General features: G+C 31.3%; 2 protein-coding genes across 5 annotated transcripts; both read right to left on the reverse strand.

Annotated features, from left to right (window-relative positions):
- Window positions 1-3,272: 3,272 nt before the first annotated feature.
- Window positions 3,273-26,409, reverse strand: LOC126778229 (casein kinase I). 4 transcript variants are annotated; one of them, XM_050501710.1, is made up of 9 exons: window positions 25,964-26,409; window positions 16,366-16,472; window positions 14,540-14,661; window positions 11,473-11,667; window positions 10,014-10,113; window positions 9,667-9,769; window positions 9,262-9,348; window positions 8,485-8,664; window positions 3,273-4,752 (listed from the first exon to the last, which is right to left on the reverse strand). In XM_050501710.1, the coding sequence occupies exons 1-9, from the start codon at window positions 26,093-26,095 to the stop codon at window positions 4,750-4,752; spliced, it is 1,029 nt and encodes a 342-aa protein (XP_050357667.1). In that variant the 5' UTR covers window positions 26,096-26,409; the 3' UTR covers window positions 3,273-4,749. The 4 variants fall into 4 exon arrangements, with proteins under 4 accessions (XP_050357667.1, XP_050357669.1, XP_050357668.1 ...); XM_050501712.1 differs by lacking the exon at window positions 25,964-26,409 and adding an exon at window positions 20,238-20,479; XM_050501711.1 differs by lacking the exon at window positions 25,964-26,409 and adding an exon at window positions 17,673-18,002.
- Window positions 4,779-8,013, reverse strand: LOC126778260 (uncharacterized). The gene is made up of 2 exons (XM_050501749.1): window positions 7,527-8,013; window positions 4,779-6,510 (listed from the first exon to the last, which is right to left on the reverse strand). Exons 1-2 carry the CDS (start codon window positions 7,690-7,692, stop codon window positions 5,852-5,854), a joined length of 825 nt encoding a protein of 274 aa, XP_050357706.1. The 5' UTR covers window positions 7,693-8,013; the 3' UTR covers window positions 4,779-5,851.
- Window positions 26,410-26,698: the final 289 nt, after the last annotated feature.

The following is a 26,698-nucleotide window of genomic DNA, read 5'->3' on the forward strand; positions in this document are numbered from 1 at the left end:
TTTTTATACAATATGACAGATCCTTCCAGTAGATTGTTAAAATTTCGGCTAATACTTGAAGAGTATGATTTTAAGGTTACTTATGTGAAAGGGTGTGATAATGTAGCTGCAGATGCATTGTCACGCATAGAAATTAGTAGTGAAGAATTAAAGGCGATGAATGATCATATTTTGTCAGTACTTACAAGGGCACAAAAGAAGAAGCTTGATGAAAAACCTTGTAATTCTACTTCGGTTTCTAATATTTCTTCTGACGATTGGACTGATCACCCAAGAGTTGTAGAGATGTTAAAACTACCGAAGTATTACACGGAGTTGGTATTTGTGAATGAAGAAGAATGGAGAAAGTTTAAAAAATGCGTATCATTAGAGCGTGGTGATTATGCATACTCGTCGTCAAATCGTACAATTTTTGTGAAACTGTTTACCCAATCCCAGTGTACACGAGCTGTCTCTGTGAGGGAAATGGAATCATTTTGTATCGATTTAAAAATAAATACGTTATATGTAATAAAAGATGAGAATAATTTTCAAATAATTAAAGAGCTAGCTCAGGTTATTAATAAAATGCGTAAGTGGTCCGGACCCCGTTTATGCGTAATTAAAGGAGTTACAAAAATTATAGACGACGATACGAAAAGAGTTATATTAAACGATTATCATATCCTGCCCACTAGCGGACACGCAGGAATAAGACGTATGTTAAATAACATTCGTAAAAAATATTTTTGGCCAGGATTAGAGCATGATGTTAAGCTTTTTGTAAAAAAATGTAGTAAATGTCAACGTTATAAATATTTAAATACCATAAAAGAACCTATGACCATAACGGACTGTGGAAATTCAGCTTTTGATAAGATTTATTTAGATTTGGTAGGTCCATTGACAAGAGATAATAATTATAATTACATTTTAACGCTCCAATGCGACCTCACCAAATATGTCGAGGCATATCCGATAGCAGGTAAGGATGCGCGCACAGTAGCTACAACTCTAGTAAATAATTTTATACTTAGATATGGCATCCCTCGGCAGATCGTGACCGATAGAGGAACTGAATTTATAAATTCTACAATGGAAGAGGTTTGTAAAATTTTAAATATAAGTCAATTACAGTCTACAGCCTTCCACCATCAGACCTTAGGATCACTTGAAAATAGTCATAAACATTTAACATTTTATTTAAGAATGCAAGTTAACAGTCATAGTCAGGAATGGAGTTCATGGATTCCTTACTGGTGTTTTTCGTATAACACTTCTGTACACTCGAGTACAAAATTTACTCCATACGAATTAGTGTTTGGCAAACAATGTAACTTACCAAGTAATCTTAGGTCGACAATAGATCCAATTTACAATTTTGATGATTATGCAATAGAACTAAAATACCGGTTACAAAAGTCACAAAATGATGCTAAAACAAACCTCATAAATTGTAAAACTTTAAGAAAAATAAAATATGATAGAAGTATAAACCCAGTGGAGTATAAACAAGGAGACTTAGTATTGGTTAAAAATGAAAATATTAGCAAACTTGATCCATTATATTTAGGTCCATATACAGTTGTTAAAGATTTATCACCGAATGTTGTAATTTTAGTCAATGGTAAAGAAAAAACTGTTCATAAAAATAGGACAAGACTTTATGTTGAATGATCATTAAACATATTGTTTATTAAGACTTGTGATTATGACTGTACCTATTATGATATTTGATATTAAATTTCAGCACTGCATTATTATACCTTTGTTTACATATTTGTTTTATTTTGTTTAATTATTATTATATTCAATTTTCATATTGTATTTTGATTAAAAAAAATGTTAATGTATCCAACATTTTTTTTTCGTTTGGTAGGGCATGTAGTGTAGTATATAAGCAGCTGACACATGGTATTGAGGAGCAGTAATAAATTTATCTTCAAACCTTAAACATCTACTTTATTTACCTAGTCCCGTCCTTACAATTGATTGGAATAAAGATTTGGAGGATGAATTAGAAGTCTGCGTGGACTCTTCTTCGAACGATGGCACATTCGCCTGTATATATTTTTTGGTTTTAGACCTAGTTATTATATTATTCCCACGAGTAGCTAGGGAGATAGAACTCAATCACAGCAGAGCCCTGCATTCACTGTGATAAGAGTAAATTAAATTAGAGTTGTCTCTAAAGTTCGCATACTAACGACTAAGCACCCCCTTAGTCATGGAGCCCTCGTCGCTGTTCCACCTTGGCTTGGGTTGTATCTCTCTTGGTCTGTCTTCTCATCTTAGGTCAATCCAGCATGAGTAGCTCTATTGGCCTAGCCCTAAGAATCATTGAAGCTCACAAGCCCCACCACGTCGGCAACGTAAAGATACGTCGGTGGGGTATTATTATCATTATTATACTATATTCAGAAATGTCTTGCACCAGTCATAGCATTTATTACCCCTTATTACCCCTATTAAAAATAATCTTTAACTACTTTGCATTGAGGTCCTTTTGTCTTTGATCCAGATTTAATTTCTTAACAATAGCATTTCTTAGAATTTCCTACCTGGTCTCTTTGTTATCTAATTTTCTCCTGAGTTTATGATTGTTACTGTACTTTTTATGTACCGATGGATAGCTAAGGAAACGCAGATGTTTTTAAAATGATCCGCACGATAAGAGCCATAGTGATTTTTACAAAAAAATTGCGAGTAACTTAAAGAATCAAAATTAAAAATCGAAAAGTTGTACAGTTTTGGATCTGTAATTTAAAAATGCTTGAAGATTGTTTTTGTTTTATAACTGGTTATTATTAACTAAGATGTACCCTAGCAAGAAATACAAAAAAAAAATAGGGAAAATACGTTGATTTTTTTTTTATTGAATTTTAGAATCTTAAACATCCTTTAAATAAAAAAAATATTAAAAAATTAATAACTCGAAAACGATACACTTTTGCATAAGCATTTTGGGGGTCATTTGATAGCTATTGTCCTGAACTATAACCCTTTAAAAGGATCGTGACATATTACCCTGTAACCCTGTATAATTAACACTTTTTTTGGAATATTATTGATCCCTTTAGATGTTTCTATGCTTGGTAATTATCATGTGCTTTTACTCCAACACGATAAGTGCAGTTAAGAATTCAGAAAAATATTTTAATAAAATTTCTAGACTATATGTTAGCCAAATATAAATATAAAAAAACTAAACCGTTTCAATGCAATACATACAATCTTCCGTTTTAACGTATTTTTTCGTGGCAATACTGAGGATAAAAATAAAACTCACTAAGCACGTTTATTATTATTTATTAGAGTTAAGTGCAATAATGAACATATTAAAATGGAGACGAAATAACCATCGTCAAGTTAATGTACCGAATAACGTATCCTTTGACCGCAGATTTAAAGAGGAATATTGAGATCCACGTTATCACCAGTTAAAAAATTTGATCATATATATTCCAGTCATTTTACGGATGTAAATGGTCGTTTTTGTCCCCAAGTTACAAATGCTCGCATTATAATATCGATCATGCACACTTTCATATAATAATTTTTAAGTGTCTTCTATAACGGGGAACTAATTATATGGGAGCATCTTGATATTTAATTTATATAAAAATATCACCTGACGGTCGAAAGGAGCGGTTGTGTTTTGTGACGTCACGGGTCGACACAACCACGACAAATCCAAGTTTTCTCAAAAAAAAAATAACAGTTAAAATGAACATGTTTCGTATTTACATTTTTCTTCTGTAGTACTTAAAATATACGATACATATGTATGTACCTAGTTCTTATAGAACGCTTCACACACACACACACACACACACATCTATCTATGTACAATTTCACGAGTATGATTTGACAAATGACAAAATAAAATTTATAAACAATGGAACTTACATCTATGAACATGGGATGTGTGTGAAGCATTCCATAAGATTGGATTCACTTTCATTAAACCTATTTTTATTTTTTTTTTTACATTTTTTAATTTCAATAAAGAGACCTATTTATTATAAACCGGTAATCAGTGTTTTAAAAGTTTTTAGCCAATTTTCGCATGAAGTAATATTATAATTGTATATATCTGTTATACCGTCTAAAAAAATATGCGTCTTCACAAATATATTAAAAAAAATGTACACACACATTTTGGAGTTTTCTCAAGCGACTGTGCACACAAACTATTTTAGACATATAACTAATTATACCGATTAACTCTAGCTAATTAGGAAGAACTAACATCGATGAACTTAATAAATATTGAGACAAAATAAGACCTAAATTTTAAATTATTAATCAAAATGTCACAGTATTTCAAACATTACAATGAATTTTTATTTTCTCAATATAAAAAAATGCAAATCAACGATCCCGAGATCCTAACACGTGCTACTCGATAGGTGAGGACATTACCAAAAATATAATACAATCCCATATGAAAAAAATAGGTATATTATTCAATATCTGCATTCACAGAAAAAGTTAGTCACCGAAGTTTTTATACACTTTCGTTAAACAAAAGGACACTATACACTACGCCGACGTTAACTTAAAAGGCCTCTGTAATAAAATAGAAAGTCTGTCTCGGCCTCGTCGCGTGACGTCACCGACGAGCCGAGGTCGGCAGCGCTGTCAGCCTCGCAACCCGCGCACATACGCGCACACCCACTCGCACACAACCACACCGTCACACACACTATGTTATCGCGCTCGCTTTTTCGCGGGACCGCCCGCGGCTGCCGAACGTCGTAATCTCTTTCACTGAAATAAAGGAAACGTTCGATTAGTTACAAGTAAATACTTACAATTATTAATGAAATTAACATAGCTCTACTGTCATCTATATTTTCTGCATGATGATTGACTGTTCATATCATTATAAACACTATAATTAAATGGAGTCTATCGGTAAATTTAAGCTAACGATGTACAGAGCAATCGAATGTAATACAGAGCAAGGTAGTGATGATGATACTCTAGCTAAGTTAAAAATATGTTAAATTACCGTTTCTTTACAGCCTCTTTTGTATTTAAAAATATTAATCATTTCCAAGTATTTATTCAATATACACAAAATTCACAATAAAAGGGCAAAAATAACTCAATAGATTTTTAAATTAAGCTGACCACAGACATTTTAATAATTTAATAAAACCATATGTAAACGAAACAAACCTATTTTTAATTATTTTCTTTTCCATCTTATTAACAATTTTTACACAAGTTTACACACATCGTTCAAACAATTGTTCCTAAAATATACATACTGTAAATGCGTTTTTATTAAAAAAAAAAACATTTAACCAATTTAAAAAATAAATTAAGCTCAAAATTCTGTCGATATTAGGGTATGTACGCACTATGCGGATAGCCGGAATGCGGTCAACCGTCCGGTTAGCCGCAGGACGCGGTTGCAACTGCGGTTAACCGGGCGGCGGCTAGCCGTAACCGCAACCGGTAAGTGCGGATAGGATAACGTTGCGGTTTCATCGAACCATTTCGAAGATGGACGCTGAAGAAGTCGCAGCTTTGCGCTATATAAAGAAAAAGAAACAAAGAAAAAGGTACTGGGTTCATCCTTATTTGCAAACTCGAGATGAGACTAAACATTTTGAAATATTTTTCGGAGAGCTCAAAAAGTATGAAGACAAGTTTTTTCAATACACTAGAATGAGTCTAAAATCATTTGAAGAACTTTTAAGCATTCTGAGAACCTGTATAACAAAGCAAGATACACAGTTTCGGAATAGCATTAAGCCGGAATTAAAGTTAACGATAGTGCTAAGGTAAGTGAAATAAAATAATTTATATTTAATTTGTTATTTATTTATTCATCAAAAGAAAGGCTATTGTCAAACATTTAAATCATCCTCAGTATCATTAATAGAATTAAAAAGTTCAATATAAGACGAGTGTTCACTGTTCTGAGACTGGTGACTGTGAGTTGATAATGGCGATTGTACCTCAAAATTTTGAGAAGGTGGTCGTCCAACGTCCAATGATTGCATAAGATCAGTGTGAGGATTATTTCTTGAATAATCCATGACGCGTTTGAATAATCACAGAACTGCTGTGCATCCTTTATTACTTTTAAAATATCTAACTTTGTCTGCATTTGCATGTGCTCAGGTATTTTCTTAAATTCCTTTACCAATGACAAGAAAAAAAGGCGATCGTCGTCATCATCCATATTCTTTCTTTCTAAATTTTTACTCAACACTCCAACTAACTGTGCACCGACTTCATTATCATCGTTGTTTTTCTTACGTCTTTTTGGCGGCAATGAAGACATTGACGGAACATTGACTTCTGTCTGTATACTCGTGTTTTCATCGTCATTTCCTGTAGCATTACCATCTGTGCGGTTAACCGTTACTGTATCTTTTATAAATAAAAGATTATCATAGAATACATATGGGACCTTCTTTTTTGCTGCAGACCCACTCTTGCTTTCTTTTGCTTTATGGGCCTTTACAAAAGCGTCGCGAATGTTTCTCCACCTTTTTTGAAGATCCAGACCTGTAATAAAACTTTTTTTTTTCAGATATTTGGCAACAGGATGCTCATTCGCCGAATTGCATTATGTATTTAGAGTTGGAGTGAGCACTGTCGCCGAAATAGTTCGAGAAGTATGTGCCGCTATATGGATTTGTTTGAAAGAGATGTGCCTACCAGAACCGACAAAAGAAAAGTGGCTTCAAATTGAAAATGGTTTTTCGAAGAGAGCTTATTTTCCCCACTGTATCGGTGCTTGCGATGGTAAACATATTAGAGTTGTAGCACCTAACAATAGTGGATCAATGTGTTTCAACTACAAGGGCTTTTTTTCCCTAGTTTTAATGGCAATTTGTGACAGCAGCTTCAAGTTCGTATTGATTGACGTTGGAGCCTACGGTAGATTCGGTGACTCGGCAGTATTTCAAAATTCTAACTTTTATAAAAAGATACAACAGAATCGCATGAACATTCCTGAACCAGCGCCAATTTCAGAATCCAACAGCACTGCTTTTACCTATGTCTTTGTAGGAGATGAAGCTTTTGCCTTAAGTGCAACTATGATGCGCCCATATCCAAGACGTGATTTAAATGTGACCAGAAGAACGTTTAACTATAGACTTTGTGTGGACTAGACGTTACATTGAATGTACTTTTGGGATACTTGCGAATAAGTATCCCAAAAGTATCGCATTTTCCATAGACCCATTAATGTTAACATCGAATTAATTAAAGATATTATTAAGTCGGCGTGCATTTTACACAACTTCGTTAGAGATAGAGATGGGTATTCTTTTGAAGACTCGCTAAATAATCCACTGACTGAAACAATTGCACGAGATAGTGTACACAGAAACAATACAACTGCAATGAGATATCGAGAATTATTTGCTGATTATTTCATGAAGGAAGGGAGGGTAAGCTGGCAGGATAATTACATTTAAACAAGCTCATATGCTTAAAACATGAACATGAAACATCATTGTTAATATAACATATGTTTAAATAAATAAATAAATAAATAAGTGGTAGGTACATACCGAGTTGTTTTTTTTTATCCTGTGGTAAATCAGTTCCATAGATTTGCACCAATTCTTCCCAAGCTTTTTGCCGTAAGTTTCTCTCAGAGTATTCCGTAGATTTTGTATTCCATATTGCCGGCCTATTCTGTATTTCAATTATAAACTTTTCTGTATCGAAATTCATTGCGTCCGTTTTTAGCGCGTCAGTAGGTAGGTACACACGTGCGTCGTCAGTGGCGGGCGGTCGACCGCAAACTACAAACCGCGTAGTGGGTATAGCAACCGTCCGGATGACCGTCAGTCGGGCCGCAGTGCTGCGAGCGACCGCAACGGTTGAGCGGCAGCCGCATGACAGTCCGTATAAATACTAATTTTTCATACATTTTTTTGATTGCGGTTAACCGGACGGTTAACCGCACTCCGGCTATCCGCATAGTGCGTACATACCCTTAGTGATATTAATTGTATAGAGACAATGTTTTAAGAAAATTACTACAAATTTTATTAATATTATACCAAACTTAATAAAATTTTGCATGTTTTCATATCATAACCTAAAACATATTCACATAAAGAACACATTTAAGAGGGGATATTTTATAACAAGTATATGTTATCACGTAACTCTAATCGATCTACTCGATCATGCAGATCCCACGAATGAAACCAATAATTTTTAGTTTGCAGATTCAAATCTTATAGGAGCATATTAAAATATTCTACTAAATAACTTCAAAAGACGACAATTTATATTAAAGCTACGGTGCATTCCTCGCCATCGACTCGTCAAGGTTTCGTCGGCGATATAGGAATGGATTTCTTCTTCAACTGACCGACCGACTGGTGAGGTTTGACCGCTTGTTTACTCGAATTCTGAACTGCGTGGATAGACTTCACCTGGGATAGGATAGGATGCGATAACGGATGGCAAGGTAATTTACCGAGGACATAGCAAGCGGAACTGCGAGCGCGTTACCTCTGTCTTGGGCGGCGGCTGCGCGGGCTGCTGCTGCGCGCGGCGCTGCGCGGCGGGCGAGCGCCGGTCGGCCAGCGCGGCGGTGGCCTCGCTGCTCTGCTGCTTGCGCTGCCGCAGGATCGTCCAGTCGAACGTGTAGTCGTACTGGTAGTTCATCGTGCGGAACAGGATCCGGAACAACTGCGAGCACGGTACAAGTTCGTAACAGCCTGTGAATGGCCCACTTGCTGAGCGAAGGCCTCCTCTCCCTTTTTTTAAGGAGAAGGTTTGGAGCTTATTCCACCACGCTGCTCCAGTGCGGGTTGGTGGAAAACACATGTGGCAGAATTTCAGTGAAATTAGACACATGTAGGTTTCCTCACGATGTTTTCCTTCACCGTAAAGCACGAGATGAATTATAACTACAAATTAAGCACATGAAAATTCAGTGGTGCTTGCCCGGGTTTGAACCCACGATCATCGGTTAAGATTCACGCGTTCGTACCACGGTACAAGTTACGACACACTTTCGATAATTGTATAAAATATCTAAGGAGATGTAACGCTTAATGTATAATTGAATGGCTAATATGCAAGTGTTACCTTCTTTAAACATATTTTGTTCACGTTCCTATTGTAAGTATAATTTAAAAAACTTGACTTCTGTATAAAGTTAAATGTTTTTATTACAAACAAATGAATGAATTTATAATTCAAGTAGCACGATCGCAGCACTTCGGTGCCAACGTCAGGGCAATCATCAGAATATGTAAAAAAAATCTATTAAATTTAACTCACCTGTCTTAGATACATGTAATCGGGAGCTTCTTCGAAACAAAGACCACGGCAGTAATTTAAATACATTGAAAATTCCGCTGGGAATCCCTGTAAGAGTTGAAATAAAGTTACTAAACCGAAACAAATAAAAATAAGCAGTTAAAACAAATATAAAAAACGCTTCGGGAACATCAAAGTATAAAATTATATTACAGTAACAGCCTGTTAATGTCCCACTGCTGGACTAAGGCTTCCTCTCCCTTTTTGAGGAGAAGGTTTGGAGCGTATTCCACCACGCTGCTCCAATGCGGGTTGGTGGCAAAAATTATATTACGGAACACAATATATTTCACAAAGAAGACAAAAACATTAATCTTTAATAAATAAAACTTATTTATCGTTAAAAACTCCAATAAAAATACTTACCTTGCACAAAACTTCAACAGGGGTCGACATTTTTTTCTCGCTAATGCGTTCATATTTTTGCTTCTTTGTGATTGCTTTCAAACCTTGCCACGGCAGAGAACCTCTGCAACATAATGAATTGATAATTAATTGATGAAAAAATATCTAATTTTTAATTATTTTATTTATACATACAATATTGAACAGATATGAATTTCAAGCAAAACTTCTTAGTGTGCAATGTTTCTATGTTCACACGTGTTTTAAGTTGCATGTTTTATAATATAGTTTCTCGAACAGTTTTATGTCATCAAGGCATTGCTTACAGCATATACATATATATATATAAAATAAAAAGACAAACTCACCTATTGAAATACATAAGTACGTAGCCCAAAGATTCCATGTCATCTCGCCGCGACTGCTCGATGCCAAGATGAGCGTTGATTGAAGCATAGCGAGCCGTGCCTAAAAGTAGAGATTAATAGTTATGAACTTAGAATTTAAGTATGGAATTCATTTGTTTATAAGCCTACTGGTTTATTTTTATTTTTAACCAAAAAATGTATATATATAATAAATATTCGTTTAACAGTTTTACTGTTATTTAAATTAAATAATTAACTTTTGACAGCAAAACTATTACTCATAGAGAATTATTTAATTAATATATTTGTGACATTTTATTTGAATTACGTCACCTAGTGGTCGGCGGTATAAGAAACCAACCAACACGTGTTTGATAAAAATCTGAGTATCCAGCAACTCACATCGAAGCAGAATCTCGGGATAGACTGCAAACCTTCTCTTCAAAAGGATAAATGTATGTAGAAAAAACTGGGAGAAATGCAACAGATGTAATACTACATATATTCCAATGGATTCCAAAGATTCCAAGAGGAGATAAACAAATCTTAGATATTCCATGCGATTTGCTACTAGTTCTGCTCTATTAAACACTATAAAAAGTCCCTGATGTATATATAATAAATTTATAGTACATCACTATTTCGCTTAATTACTTATACACATTACATACAAAGTTCCGACAATTGCACCGATGTTCAAAACGTATTTTTTCACGAATCCATAATTTATATAATAGATTACTTGGAACCTAATCGAATAACATCGTTTCAATTCAAGTTCAAAAATGTTTATTTATTTTTATTCCTGCTTTTAAAACGGCTGTTTATAGGCTTATTATAATATATTTGCGTTTCTTTCTATTGTTCTATATTGATTTTATTTAATTTCAATTAACAAATTTTATATTTATAACAGCATTAATCCTGATCAATATCAGCAAGAGATTTTAATGAATGTAATGGAATAAGCAATTTTTTGATTCCTATTTTTGTCAATTACATAAAAAAACATCATGAATTAAATTTTACTACTAAATGAACAATAGCAGTCCATAATATAATAATTATTACCTACTCCGATTTCACTTATGTTAATTAATATTATTTAAGTTTTAATTGACATAGATAACACTGACCCATCCTGTTAACAATTATTATGTAACCTACTTTATAGTTTGTAAGAAAATCCTAAAAAAAAAAACATTTTAAGTTTAGAAAGTATTTTATAGTCACTATAAGACGCATAACGTGCCACCTGCTATGGGATATGAGATGTTATGTCTCTTGTGCCTGTAATAACTTTCCAAATTACAATAGAAACCAACAGGAATACAAACTAATGCTTGGCAGTAGAGAAACTGGCGAGAGGTTGGGCGAGCACACGCAAGCTTCAACACTATATTTTAGAAAAATGACTGGTTGCGTCTTTGTTATGCAAGGTACGTGAAGGTTTCCTAACCAGTTAAGTTTTTGTCCTCGCGGTAAGCGATGTGAACGCGAGTACGGATGTCTCTGAATTTTTTGGCGAGGCCGAAGTCGATCATGTAGAGCTTGTTGCAGTGTCGCCCGATGCCCATCAGGAAGTTGTCTGGCTTTATATCGCGGTGGATGAAACACTTGCAGTGGATGAACTCCACGCGTCCGAGCATTTGATCTGTGTCATAAAAAAAGTAGTGTTATTAAATATATATTTTTATATGAATAAAAAGAACAATAATTTCTTATAAAATAAACAGTGTTAAAACCGTAACTAATTAAAATTGTACAATTTATTTCAAAAATATTTATATTATTATTTAGTACTACGAAATATAATTAAAAGAATAGAAAATAATCTCTCTGTGGCGTGGGTATTGTACTCTGAATTAAAAAGAATACCATTGATAGCTTTATAAATACAAATTAATCGGTACATATACATTTTTTTTTTTTATAGAATAGGAAGGTGGACGAGCATATGGGCCACCTGATGGTAAGTGGTCACCAAACGCCCTTAGACATTGGCATTGTAAGAAATGTCAACCATCGCTTATAGCCAATGCGCCACCAACCTTGGGAACTAAGATTTTATGTCCCTTGTGCCTGTAATTACACTGGCTCACTCACCCTTCAAACCGGAACACAACAATATCAAGTATTGCTGTTGGGTTTAGGAAGGTAGTAAGTACATAACAATATATATGTTATGTACTTACTACCTTCTTTTACTTTATATATATATATTATTTATAATATTATGGTTTATTTATTTATCATTGATGATAAATAGGTTTGTTTATAAACAAGATACCAATACGTCATTTGTTTTTTAATACACTTGTGTATAAAAAAAATCTTCTCGTGAGTAACCATAACTAAGGTTCAACTGATGTATTTCATGAATACGATTTTAATATAAAATATTTTGACCCTACTAGGACCAAATATATCAAAGTGTAAAATTTCCCTCCAAATTTTATAGCTCTAACTTTTAGGTGTCACTGATAGTGTAATACAAAATGGCGACCACATTTCGTAGATACGGTAGTCGCCATTTTGATTTTAAAGGGAATTTAATATAATATTGTTACTTTAACCTTTCCAAATAAATGGTAACGACTTAAAGATGTTATTATTAAATTTTTACAACTCGGATCTTCCGACTTTTACAGTGATATTGTTCGATACTTTTAAAATCATACACATCAAGTGGTACAGTTCAAATATTCAAACATTACGTTTATTTTGGAAAAAAGATTATTTTTTTTTTACTCACATTCAAATCGTATTTTAAGTAAAGGTCGCGTAATAATATTTAACATAAAACTCTTAGCACACAAAAGTGCGAGGCATTTTTTAAATATAACTATTAGTAACGTATAGTACGTGGAAACAAGAGCGTTGCTAATATTTCAATCGAAATAAACTATGACAGGTTAATAAATGTATAAACTTAAGTAAATCAAGGAGTTTAATTAATTATTGTTAATTTTAAACCAATTTTTATTTTATATACCTGTCATTTTATACATATACTTATATAATTAATTTTAATGTACAATTGGTTTGATCTGTATTTAATATCAATTACTTATTAAGAAATATATTTGCGTACCTATCGCGGACGAAATGTATTAGAGACTTATAAAGAAATCATAACATCTGTAAAACTATGTTTTATGCAAATAAATTATTATTATTATTTTTAATAAAATTCTCAAATAATTTAAATAATGAAAGAGATAAACTACATACTTTCTTGCAAGTTATAAATGTGGTGATAAACATAATGCCTATGGATAATTAACTTGGAAGCCATTTTTTTTTCTTTTTTTTTTTACAGAATAGGAAGGCGGACGAGCATATGGGCCACCTGATGGTAAGTGGTCACCAACGCCCATAGACATTGGCATTGTAAGAAATGTCAACCTTGGGAACTAAGATGTTATGTCCCCTTGTGCCTGTAATTACACCGGCCCACTTACCCTTCAAACCGGAACACAACAATAGCAAGAACTGCTATTTTGCGTCCTACCACCAGTAAAAAAATTCTTTTCATTTCAAGAAGTATACTCGATCCAGTTAAGAGCCAGGCCCACGTTAAATGTTCTCATGTTTCTTGTTTTTGCAATGGTAAGCATTTCGTAGTGAAGTAAATAACGTCATATCATTAGTAGAAATCGACTGTATGGCTAAATAGATGTGAACAAAAAGAAGAGAAGGGAGATTTGTTCAAATACTGGATGCTTTAAGCTGTCGCGTACGACCACAAGTTCCGGTTTAGGAGCTCTCCCTCACATTTCATGGCAGTAAATCAAATGTTGCGCAATCAACTCGCTTGCCAGATACAGTCATGCCAGTTAACACATTAACCTAACTGGCATGTAACTATGCATGCTTTAGGCATCTATATTTCCGTCTTTTCAATTGCAGGAGTAAATAAAAAACAACTTTGTCCTTCTATTTACTTGACATTGTTTAAAAAGTGAGTGTAAAAGTTCTGATTGTTTATAAATAAATGATCCATTAACGGAATGATCATAATAATAATATCCTGGGACATTTTTCACACACGGCCATCTTATCCCAAATTAAGCTTGTACAGAATTTGTGCTATGGAAACCAGACAACTGATATACTACACATACTACTTTTCTTTTGTAAATACATACTTATATAGATAATTACACCCAGACTCAGGACAAACAGATATGTTCATGCACACAAATGTCTGTCCTGGGTGGGAATCGAACCCACAACCTTCGGCGTGAAAGGCAAGTAGCTATCAACCACGATACATGAATGATACATTTCGTGAACATGAACAAACGTAAAAGAAAATTCAACATAACAGCAATATGATACGAAAATCTCCATATCTTCTAAACTTTACCAAACAGAAAATAAAATAGGGTTTATACTTATTATTGAAAATATAACTGGATTAAACTAGAAATGTAATAGTATACCCGAGAAAAAAAAAGTTGATGAAAAATAGACGCAGCCCATAGTAATTGTTTTTTTTTTTTTATTTTTAAGATCCTCACCTGCAAGCATAAGAACCGTCTTGATTGTGAATTGGCGCGAACAAAAGTTGAACAAGTCCTCCAGAGATGGACCAAGAAGGTCCATCACGAGGATGTTGTGGTCTTTTTCGTAGCCATACCATCTGAAACAAATAACTTAATCTTATGACTCATATTAATGAAATACTAATTCAAAAGCAACACAATAGCTAAAATAGTTTTAACTGTTTATGTATTAAGTTTCATTAAATAGACATACATTGTATTTCTACATCAAAAGAGCTATGTGAATTGCTGGTGATGCATATAATTTCTTAGAAAATTGGAGATCATTATAAAATGTAGAAGGGAACAGTTTCCGAAATATGCTAAGGAACATATAACAGTAACAACCTGTTAATGTCCCACTGCTGGGCTAAAGCCTCCTCTCCCTTTTAAGAAGTTTTGGAGCTTATTCAAATAATATATACAAGGTTAAGATTTAGAACGCGTGAATCTTAACATTCTAAGGAACATATATTGCACTTTTATAAATCTAATCAAATTCAATTTATGGTGACAATCAACACATAACCATTCAACCTACACTAATAAATACTTTAGCTCGAGTGAGTTACTAAGTCAATTATTAAATTTCAGTGTTTATGTAAAACTCGATTTACATTACTCGATTACAAGTAAGCAAACCTGTTTTTATATTACAAATCAATATGTATTATTATATAACATAATTAATTGATATATTTTCAAACTTATAACAAGCAACAAAATTTGAGAAGGCCTTGTAATAGTTGCTAAAACTGTAATGAGGTCGACTGACAATTTACATAATATGGTTGTGAAAATCTCTTCAATCCAAGGATTTTATGAGCTTTGTTATTAATTTAAAATAACTTAGTGATACATGATTTATTTTGATTTCACAATTTTTTATAAATAATGTATCCTGGTAACATATAAATATTTCAATGACTCACAAAACATATTGTAATGTCAGCAAGTTTATGTGTTTTATCATTTTTAATTAAACCTTTTACAAATATGTATATATCAAATGGCATAATTTTTGTGGATTTAAGATGGAGTATTAAAAATTTTAAAAGAAATATATATATCTTATAACTTAAAAGCTGAGATGGCCTAGTGGTAATTATGCATGAATGTTAACCGAATTGTGGGTTCAAAGCAAGCACCACTTAATTTTCATGTTAAGCACATTTGTGATTATAATTCATCTCATGCTATACTGTGAAAGAAAACATCATGACGAAACCTGCATGTATCTAATTTCACTGAAATTCTTTCACATGTGTATTCCACCAACCCACATGAGAGCATTGTGGTGGAATAAGCTCCATATCTTCTCCTCAAAAAAGGGAAAGGGGCATTAGCCCAGCAGTGTATTCACAGGCTGTTACAGTTCTTTTAAACACTTTTTTTGTGTTTTCTTTTTTTGCTGTTTATAAATAGATAATTTAAAATAAGATATTTATTGGTCAAATATAATTATTTTAACTTTGAGATTAATATATCTTTGAAATAGCCGAACTGAAAGCATTGCAATAAGTTCTTTATAAAACGTAACTGTTAAAAACAAAACACTTTAGCAGAAGACAGGCATGCAGATGAGGCATTGTCTATGTCTATAGACATTTAGTACCTTTACACTGACTTATTATTTGCCCATGAAAATTGCCGCAATACAACAGTTGTCTGATGGTAGAATGACTAACGAGTGGGTGGTACATATGATAAACTAGAAAGTCGTACTATCAGTTAAAACGAAAAGATAATATATAAAAAGTACAATTTAACTATTCAATTTAAAAATATATATTCAATATTACCTTATATGTGGTATGCCAATGCCCCCCTGGAGCATTTTATATACTCGGCTTTCATAGAGAAGCTGTGGATGCCGCGCCTTTATTGATTCTATCTTAACAGCGACCTCCTGTGACAATTATATATATATTGTTAAGAGATCATAAAATTGAAGTAGTTCTTATTGTACTCAAATAAGTTTATAAGAAAGAGGAAAATTTCTTTCAATTCCTTCAAGTTGTTATATAGCAAGCATTAGTCTTAGAATTATTGTTAAATAATTCTAACATTACTGTATTTTTAATTAAGATTATCGAGTACTGTAAAGTTTTATATTAAGACAAAACACCAAATCAAATCTTAACACTACATAGTTGTTAGTGTGTGTATTAATGTGTCTTAGGGTAACTATTTTTTAAATGCCAAAATTGCTTATACATTTAATTACATATATATATATATATATATATATATATATATATATAAAACTATTGAAATACATTATAGGATATAACAAAAGAAAAAAAATGTTAATATATAATACTTAAAACATTTTTGAGATTATTAAAATAAACATTTTGAAATCATCTATATTAAAGCTTGTGGTAGAAATAAGAACATGATAACACTTTTTGTAATATACTTACAACTTTCACCTTTAAACTATTAAAGAAAATTATATTCATTGCATATTAAAAGTAATATGCAATGAATTTGATATTTTCTACTAAGACAATAATGTAATGATTTAAATAAGTTATACTACAATATATGAAGTATACTTCATATTGGTTCACTGGATATAATCTTAAAGAAACATTACAATGTATAAATTGATTGAGGTGTCAGATAAATTTGTGGAACAAAAATACTCACTAATAACGAGATATTAAGATATTATATACATAATGTACACAAAGAATATTTTAGGAAATTGTGATGGATTAAATAATCAGTGTTTTTAATCGACTATTTTTATATATCATACTATGAAAATTATACAAGTCGTATGGATTATTTATTACAAAAAACGACATTAATTAATTATGTAATATTAAAACAAAGTCATTCGTAGTGTTAAAACCAGCAATTGTGGTAAATCTAAGTCTAATGGATTTACGAAAACATCCAGTCTGTTGAAACGTTATAGAATGGCTAATTACATTAAAAATATAATAAAACATACACTTTAGTTATTGCAACAGAAACATGTGAAATATAATACGAAATTGATTTGTAGAAGATTTTTAAGTAAATTCGTGAATCGAACGGGCCGTTTATGAGAATCTTACATTGTTGAGTCATAATTTTAGTTACAAGTCTTATTTACCTCTGTGTCTGTTTTAGCAAAAAATATGTCTCCAAAACTTCCACTGCCGATTTTGCGGATGACTTCATATTTATCATTTATTAATAATTTCGACTTGCTATATAAAATGCGTTCGAAGGTAGCCATTTTCTTTTGCCTTCATCACTCGCTGTCACTAAACTATATAAACTCCTATTTTAGGACACTAATTTACCATTTTAGTTTTAGTATTTATACTTATTTAAAAATCACTAATTGTATATGAACGCTATGAAAAACTACGTAAATTAAACATTTTAGTACAAAGTGGGCATCGTCAGCTTGTACCTCGTGACGTCACAATAGCTGTGATACCAGACTTAAAACATAGAAATATTACCATTCTCAACAAAACTACCATCATGGTCAGTGTTGCTAGTACAATTACTAGTGTGTAATTTCACTAATATTTCAGGTTTCTGTAAACGGCCCTATTATTATTATTTATATTTTTTATGTATATTTTTTTTAATTTATTATTTTTATTACCGTATTTAGACCACGTAAAATATTATTTCTTAAAAAAGTAAAACCATAGACTACAATCTTAACACTTGATGAAATCGATAATTAAGATAACGCATGCGCTGTTAATTACAATATGAATCCACCCAAATAAAATAAATATTGAGAAATAATTTATTTTAAATTATTCTTAAAAACATTTATTTCTCAATATTACTTATTTCTATACTAGCTACCCGCCCCAGCTTCACACTAGCAAAATAAGGGTCTACATAAAACGTATCGTACGTTTTATCGTAATATATAACTATTTGTTTAAAAGTAGCGCAACACGCCAGTTAAGATCCCACATAGAATGTTTTTTCCGACATCATATACAGTCATATTTTTGCCAATTTACACGAACGTAATGAAATATACAACTAAACATTCCTCAGCATAACTCCATCCATAGGTGGAATTAGTATTTGTTCGATCGTTTTTCAGTTTATCGTTTTCAAATAGATAAATTAGATTGGACGACGAGGCTTTGTTTTATAACATGTGAACTATTATTGTTATTAAGCGCAAAAAACTCTATACACTTCAATAAGTTTAACTTAAGTGATAATGAGATTTTGAATTTTAATGTCTTTATGATCAAAGACATGCATTTTTAAGTTCATTATAGACAATTAATATATTCTTGTAAATATATTTATTAATTATAGTAATTTATTAATTATAGTAATTTATTAATTATAGTAATTTACTAATTATAATAGTTATTTAATTTTAACAAATAGCATCCCATATACCTTGTAATTAGATTAATGAATCAATTCATGTTGTTATATTGAATTGGTAATTAGATTCTAAAATTAAAATTGCTTTGAAAACTCTTAATAGCTGTAGATTGTAATAGTCGGTTAATTTGTTATGGAAAGACAAAAATGTGGACAAACAAAAAGGCACCCAGACCTGACTTTTAGTTCTTTTTTAAAACTATCAATAATTTTTTAATATAAAATTGCTAGGTGGATGGGCAAATGGGCGACCTGATCGTACGTGGTCCCCACCACCCATAGACATAGGTACTGTAAGAAATATTAATTTAACAATTCCTTACATATCCAATGCCTTACCAATCGTGGGAACTAAGTTGTTATACCCAGTACCCGTAATTACATGTCATCCGTTTTGAGCAGTGAGTGAGCAGCTCACTCACTGCTCAACTTTTTGTACACTCACTATTTTGTAAAATTTGGTCCTATATTTAAGTATTTATGACATTAGTTTAATATTTGTATTACAATATTAATGCAAGTTGTAATCATTTACATTCTAAGCAATTATAGACTATTGCAATGATAGAAGTAGAGGTAAAGAATGAGATTCCATATGATTTGGCAATAGCTCTGCTATATTATACACTACAAACAGATCTTGGTGATATACCTTTAATTATAATGCAACACAAGTACACTTAAATTACTTATATCTACTTTTTTTTATTACCAAAGTTTTGATGACTTCTGCGACATATAAAACACAATTTATTCAACTCAACTATAATGAATATTGGTATCATCCTCCTTTTTGGATGCCCGTTTTTGTTAAACTGGTTTAATTTAAGAAATAATTTAGATGAAACTTATTCTAAGTTTATCTCAAATGGAATGATTCAAACTATACCCTCAATTATTCAAAATCTTAACCAATAATGTAATTTGTTTATTTAGGTACTCCTCCAATTCGAATAGGCTATAGATTGTTAAAAAATGATCAATTTGCAAAAACATAATACTATACATAAGTTGCAGTTAGTTTTTTTAGGAAAGGATTTCAGTTTAAGTTCTCATAATAACCATAGCTGTCGTATATTTGCCACATTTATCAGTTTACAATGCAGGCTAAGTGGGTAGTTTGTAAATAAATCCACGTTTAAAAATGATTATAAAATGCTACAGAAAATATTGCATGCAAACATTCTTTTTTTTAAGTATTTAGTCTTCAAATTCGGTAATGATTCTATTGATACTTGTTGATGATAGAATAAATAGTTAAAAATGCTTTTGAATAGGACACGGAAATGCATATTACCTCTCCAGTATGCCTGTGGATCGCCAGATATATTTCACCAAATGAACCTTCTCCTAATTTTGCCACTATTTTATATTTATCAGCAATAAATATTTGTCTTAGTAGGCTAGACATCTTGTAGTCCGTAATGTCAAACTATTTACCGATAAATACTATCACGCGCGGGTAACTTAAACTAATTTCATGAAAACACATAATAATATACTTAATAACAAATTGACTTATATGAAATCTCGATCACATTTTAATCAACAAATATGTTACCACAGATAAATGTCAAGTTCAAAAACCGTAAAGTTGACTTGAACTCTCTAGTTCAGTTACCTCTATGGTATAAGTCTTGACCGAAGTCTCAACATTTAAGGCCAATTATACACTATTAGGAGGAAACATATTTTGTAACAAATCTTTTTGCGTATTTAATATTGTTTAGTATTCTTATTACAATGTTAAAAACTAATAAAAATAAAGCCATCACGTAATTATACCTTTTAATAAAACTTTTTGTTCTACAATACAAAATCAATATATGCTCTATTCGAAGTCTTCCGAAGACCTCAAATTAAAAATACTTATTTAAAAAAGAAATGGACTGTCCAAGTTTTTTAAATTTACTTCATAATAATTATGGGTTTTCTAATACATACTTTAGGAAGAGGACACGGATATAGTTACGAAAACATTATAGAACACCGCTATTGTTCAAAATTATATTGTTAACTATATTACGAGATTATATTAAATAGATAGTGATGCCACATTTAATTTAGAAACAAGTGTAAATAATCGGCACCAACATTTAAAATTGTTTTATTTTAGTTTTCTGTAAGTTAGACATAATATATCAGTCATTATGGTGTTTAAAGATTCCCTAAAATCGAATGCAAATGATTATATCTTTTGCATTCGGTTTTAGGGATATTATCTGTTTCTCTTGTCTTGCTTATTATTTACAAAAATATTTACATCTGCCCACACAACTTAGTTGCACGGCTCGGATCTTATGATTTAAATAAGAGATCGAGATTAACAATTAACCCTTACAAAAATACTTTTTTGCCATTGCGAAATATTATCAATTACTAGGAAAAACACATCATAGCGTTTCGCGCGTATTTCGGCCGTATGTCGCCAGTGACATTTGAAACACAAATTTACCTAGCTTATTTATTTGATAGTTTCACTGTTACATTTATTGATTGATGAATTTAATATTATATTCACAAAAATCTAAACAAAAGTGTCGCTCTCCGTGGATGCAGTAGTGGACATTTTGTAAATCAACGAAGGCTGTTTCTCGACCCCATTGCGAGAATTTTATTTACAAGTCCACTGCCGAAATGATTTCGTCACGCACAATGATCTATTGTTGAAAATTGAGCCATTTTGAAAATTTTCCTGGTTGTGGACAATATCGGCTGGTAGACATGTCGGATCTTCAGCTACACTGTTACATGACCATTCAATATTTTTCTCTGAACGACTTCTGACACGATGACGAACTACTTTATTTTTTTACAATGTTCCCAAGAAAGTAGGCTGGTTTAAGAAGCAGGTATGTTTAAACATGTTCCTTAAGCAAAAACAGTCAATAATTAATTCTCCGTGTTCAAAATTAATAATTCTTACCGACTGTCCGATTTACCTCCCAAAAAAAACTTACACCTTTAATTCAGCCACCCTTATTATCTGCTTATAGTTTGTTATGTACAAAGTGATAAAAAAAAGCGATGATTATTGGATACTAGAGAAATGTACTGATTATAATTTAAACCGATATTGGGTGCAATTTAACTACAAATTCTAAATTTTATCGACGCAAAAAATTAAAATCTTATTAAACAACTGAAGGAAAGTTTCGAAAAAAGTTATGTTCTGCTTCATATTTGCTTGATAGAAAAATATAATAAATTATTTTTAGTTTTCGTCCAATTACGTCTAGTTATGGTTCGATTCGGCGTAAAATAGAGAAAAACTTCTCAAATGTGTAACAATAATCCAAACACATTTAGCTACTTACATTTGAAGTTAATTTGTATTTGGAAATCAAGGCTGTTTTATATGTAGAGTCTGCTAACCACTTACCAAGTGATTTTTATTTTTGTTTAACTATAACTTTTATTTTAACAAAAAAAAAAGATAAATAAATAGACTAAGCAGATGATCAGTATCTTAGCCTGCGCCTAATTCAATGGGCTAACTAGTGGCCAACACCACCCAGCAAATAGAAAAGATTTGAAAAGTATATTGGTGATGACAGAAGTCAGCATTTGCTAACCCAGACAATTTTATATGATATTCACAATTGTCAGTCTCAAGTTGATTTTCTGATCTGAGTCCTGTAATTCTGGGCTGCAACAGTGAACCTTCATAAATTCTGATACTAGAGTTAGCATTTACTGCAACAGAAGGTCTTATAATATAACTCATATATAACTGGTGGTAGAGCTGTGTGCAAGCTCGTCTGGGTAGGTACCACCCACTCATCAGATATTCTACCGCAAAACAGCAGTACTTGGTATTGTTGTGTTCCGGTTTGAAGGGTGAGTGAGCCAGTGTAATTACAGGCACAAGGAACATAACATCTTAGTTCCCAAGGTTGGTGGCGCATTGGTGATGTAAGCGATGGTTAACATTTCTTACAATGCCAATGTCTAAGGGCGTTTGGTGACCACTTACCATCAGGTGGCCCATATGCTCGTCCGCCTTCCTATTCTATTATACTTTTACGAAAGAAGATTTCTGTTATTGTTAAGATTTTAATGGTCTATTTAAAGAAATGGACAACCTAGGTAATGTGAGTGTTGAGCACAGTGATTTTATCAAGATTTAACAAAATTATGAGGTTTTTGGAGAAATATGTGATAGGACACTATTGTTGGTCTGTGGTTAGAGATACAGATAAGCCTTCAATTTATATATTAATGCCATTTTTTTGCACAAAAAAAATAGTTCTTGATTATGTATCTTTATTTAAAATAAAGCAGTATTCCATTTCATAAAAAAGACTGATGATAAATATATATTAATCCTATTCCAGGTATTCTAATTATACCAGGTATAATTTGACACATTTATATTTTTCTCATTTTGTATCAAGCATATAATATTAATAAGACTTATTTCATAGACAACAGCCTTGCAAAGTAGTTTATTTTTTCTACTAATATATGTGTTTTGGTCATTAAACTTCTCATACTCATACAATCTGTTATTTAACTTTAATAAAAAATATATCTACTATTTTTTTTTTATTTTTTTTAAATATAGAATAGGAAGGCGGACTAGCATATGGACCACCTGAAGGTCACCAACGCCCATAGACATTGGCATTGTAAGAAATGTTAACCATCGCTTACATCACCAATGCACCACCACCCTTGGGAACTAAGATGTTATGTCCCTTGTGCCTGTAAATACACTGGCTCACTCACCCTTCAAACCAGAACACAACAATACCAAGTACTGCTGTTAGCGGTAGAATATCTGATGAGTGGGTGGTACCTACCCAGACGAGCTTGCACAAAGCTTTACCACCAGTAAAAGTACTATGGACTCGGATACTCTTTATAAAAATATAATTCTTCATATTTTCAATGTCACTGAACTCCTCTTAAAGAATGAGGAATGACACGAATGTTGGACAGGTACCTAACCCTTTTCTTAAAATTAATTAGATTTTATTTTAGTATAGGTACACCTACATCTTCTATTTACTGTTATAAATGTGCAATTTACTATTATATACATATATGAGCCTAAAATTATTTTAGCTTTCTAATTTTACTGTAATTGTGACTTGTAAGTGTGACTACTCAACTTTAAAATGCAATTTATTTTTTTCTGCATACTGTTCTTCTACTATATATGACTTTCTATTATATAAAAACTTACAACAATAGGAGTAAAGTAAAATAAACAATGTTGATGTTAAGTAGATGCAATATAATTAGTTTACATTTCGAATAAACTATGGTATCCATAAAGAATTTGCAAAAAAATGTGCTTTTGTATGTTAGGGAATTTGTTATTCAGACACAATGGAAGTAAAATTAAAAAAGATATAAGTTGTTAAGTGGAACAGTGTTGTATTATAAAAAACGGCATGAACAAGAAATTTGTGTTTGTCAAATTAATAGTCAAAATTTAAATAGGTTGAAACAATAAAGCACAGCTACACATATAATAATTCTATATATTATGAAACAAGCAACATCTTCTGGTATACCTTTTATCTATATTGGTTTAGTAGTTTTTTCATTTTAAACAGGTTATCAAGAACTGGAGTCAATAATATAGTAGAACCTCTAACAAGTCACATGGAATTTTTAAATCTACGATTTTATATTACGTAGTTTATGTCTATTGTATCTTTGTACGCAATAGACTATACAATATCTTTTGTTCAAAGAAATAATATAATTTAATTGACATTAGAAATACCATCTATATGAGTTTGAATATGTAACACACATAACATCGAAGTTTCATCTGCATTATTTTATATTAAATGTTGAAGTTTAGAATTTTTGATTTCTATTATAAATTAAAGTAGAATGCTAAAAACTCACATATGGACTCATATATAGGACTAGTATTTGATATGTATAAAATTTATATCTTTGGTTTAATTGCAATAAAACTTTAAAATGGATCAAACAGCTTGTAAAATGTTTATTTTACTGTTTTTTACAAGTTTATGTCAATATACAAAATTGCAGCCAGTTACTGAAACTTAACATAAAGATCATAAAATTAAATTTATATTATATACATATTACTTAAAAATCAAGTCTAATTCAAGTCAAGCTTTATATTTAATAACTGTTTTATTGATACCAACACTTTCATCTCATTGTATTTTGCTCTATAAGAGAAAAACACTGACTTGTGACAAAAGTCAATATAAAAAAAAACATTTTTAAGCTATCTACAAAATGTAAATTAGTTATGAATTACTCATAGTTTATATTTGTATAATTGTTTTCCTGGAATTTATCTTGAGCATGATAAGGATCCACCTTAGATAAGTCAATAATTTGGTATAAAAATATTTCTAAAAAGTATGATTGAATATAATATTCAGGAATTGACTTATAAGGAACCTTAATGTAAATAATCCTTCTGTATGGTACAAGTTCGAAATACAACTGAGTAAACCCATATTATCTATGAATTATGTTAAAAGAATATTTTTATTACATTCAAGTATAAATTAAAATTTACGGCCTAAATTTATTTTATTACATTATATGAAATAATAGTGACAGAACTTCAGTTGTTTCATAACCTGTATGTAATTTTGCTAACCCATAATTTTAATTTTAACATTCGCATTTTTGAAACCCACACTTATTACTTAAAAATGTATTTTATAGCATGTTATCTTACTTAAAGGTCATTTGTTAGCTCATTCACTTCCTAATCAAAACTTGAATTAATAAATATTGACATGTGATGAAATAGTTCTCAAATAACATAGCATATTATAACAATTGTTAAAAAATAATAATATTGAATAGATGTCTTTCGTGTATTAAACTGAATTACGTGCTTTATCTAAATTAGTTAGTTTAACTAGGTAAGATTGAAAATTAAATTGAAAACTTTTTTTTACTGTTTCAAGAATATTGATGTAAATTCACAATAAAACATATTGTACTTATAATATTTGTTATATTATTTACTGTCGTATTTCTTAATTCTAGGAAATGATTAGGACTTACCTCGCCATTGGCAACGTTTATCCCCAAAAAAATTTCACCAAATGAGCCACCTCCAATTCTTCGAATGATTCTATATTTATTTATAATTAGAAGTTCTCGTCGAAAAGCGACGAGATGGTTAAACGAAGACATGTTTACGTCTTGTATACAATTATAATATTTCAATAATAGTTCGAATAAACACTTAAACGGAGTCAAGGATCATTATTCGCTTAGTAAGATATCGAAGATTCGTCAGTTGGCAAATAAAAGTACTTCACAGATGTTTTTAGTTTATTTTTTATAGAGCAATCAAAATACTAAACACTGCAATGACACGTTTTGATACGCTAACACTTTTATTTAAATCTAGATTTATATAAATTTTATTAGATTTGTTGAACGGAAAGAAACAAAAATATGTGGCTTGTAATAATGGAAATGGCCTCCGCCCTTACGGTGCGTTCCAAATTTCCAATTTACACGATGTCACAGACTATACATGTATAAAGTTGATAAGATTTGTTTACTATATTACTAATATACCAACCACTTCATTAAATAGATGTTAAATAGTTAGATATTTACAATTTATTTTAAGATAAATAATAATAGATATAAGAATAAATCATTACATCCCATACTTTTAGTTTCAGCAATTTATGCTTTTTTTATTATGGTTTTTCCGTCATAAAATCTCTCTGTGTAACAAATATTTCATTAATTAAAATAATAAATGTATACAAAAAAATAAGC

This window comes from Nymphalis io, chromosome 25 (assembly GCF_905147045.1).
Source record: "Nymphalis io chromosome 25, ilAglIoxx1.1, whole genome shotgun sequence".
In the NCBI taxonomy this organism is placed as follows: Eukaryota; Metazoa; Arthropoda; class Insecta; order Lepidoptera; family Nymphalidae; genus Nymphalis; species Nymphalis io.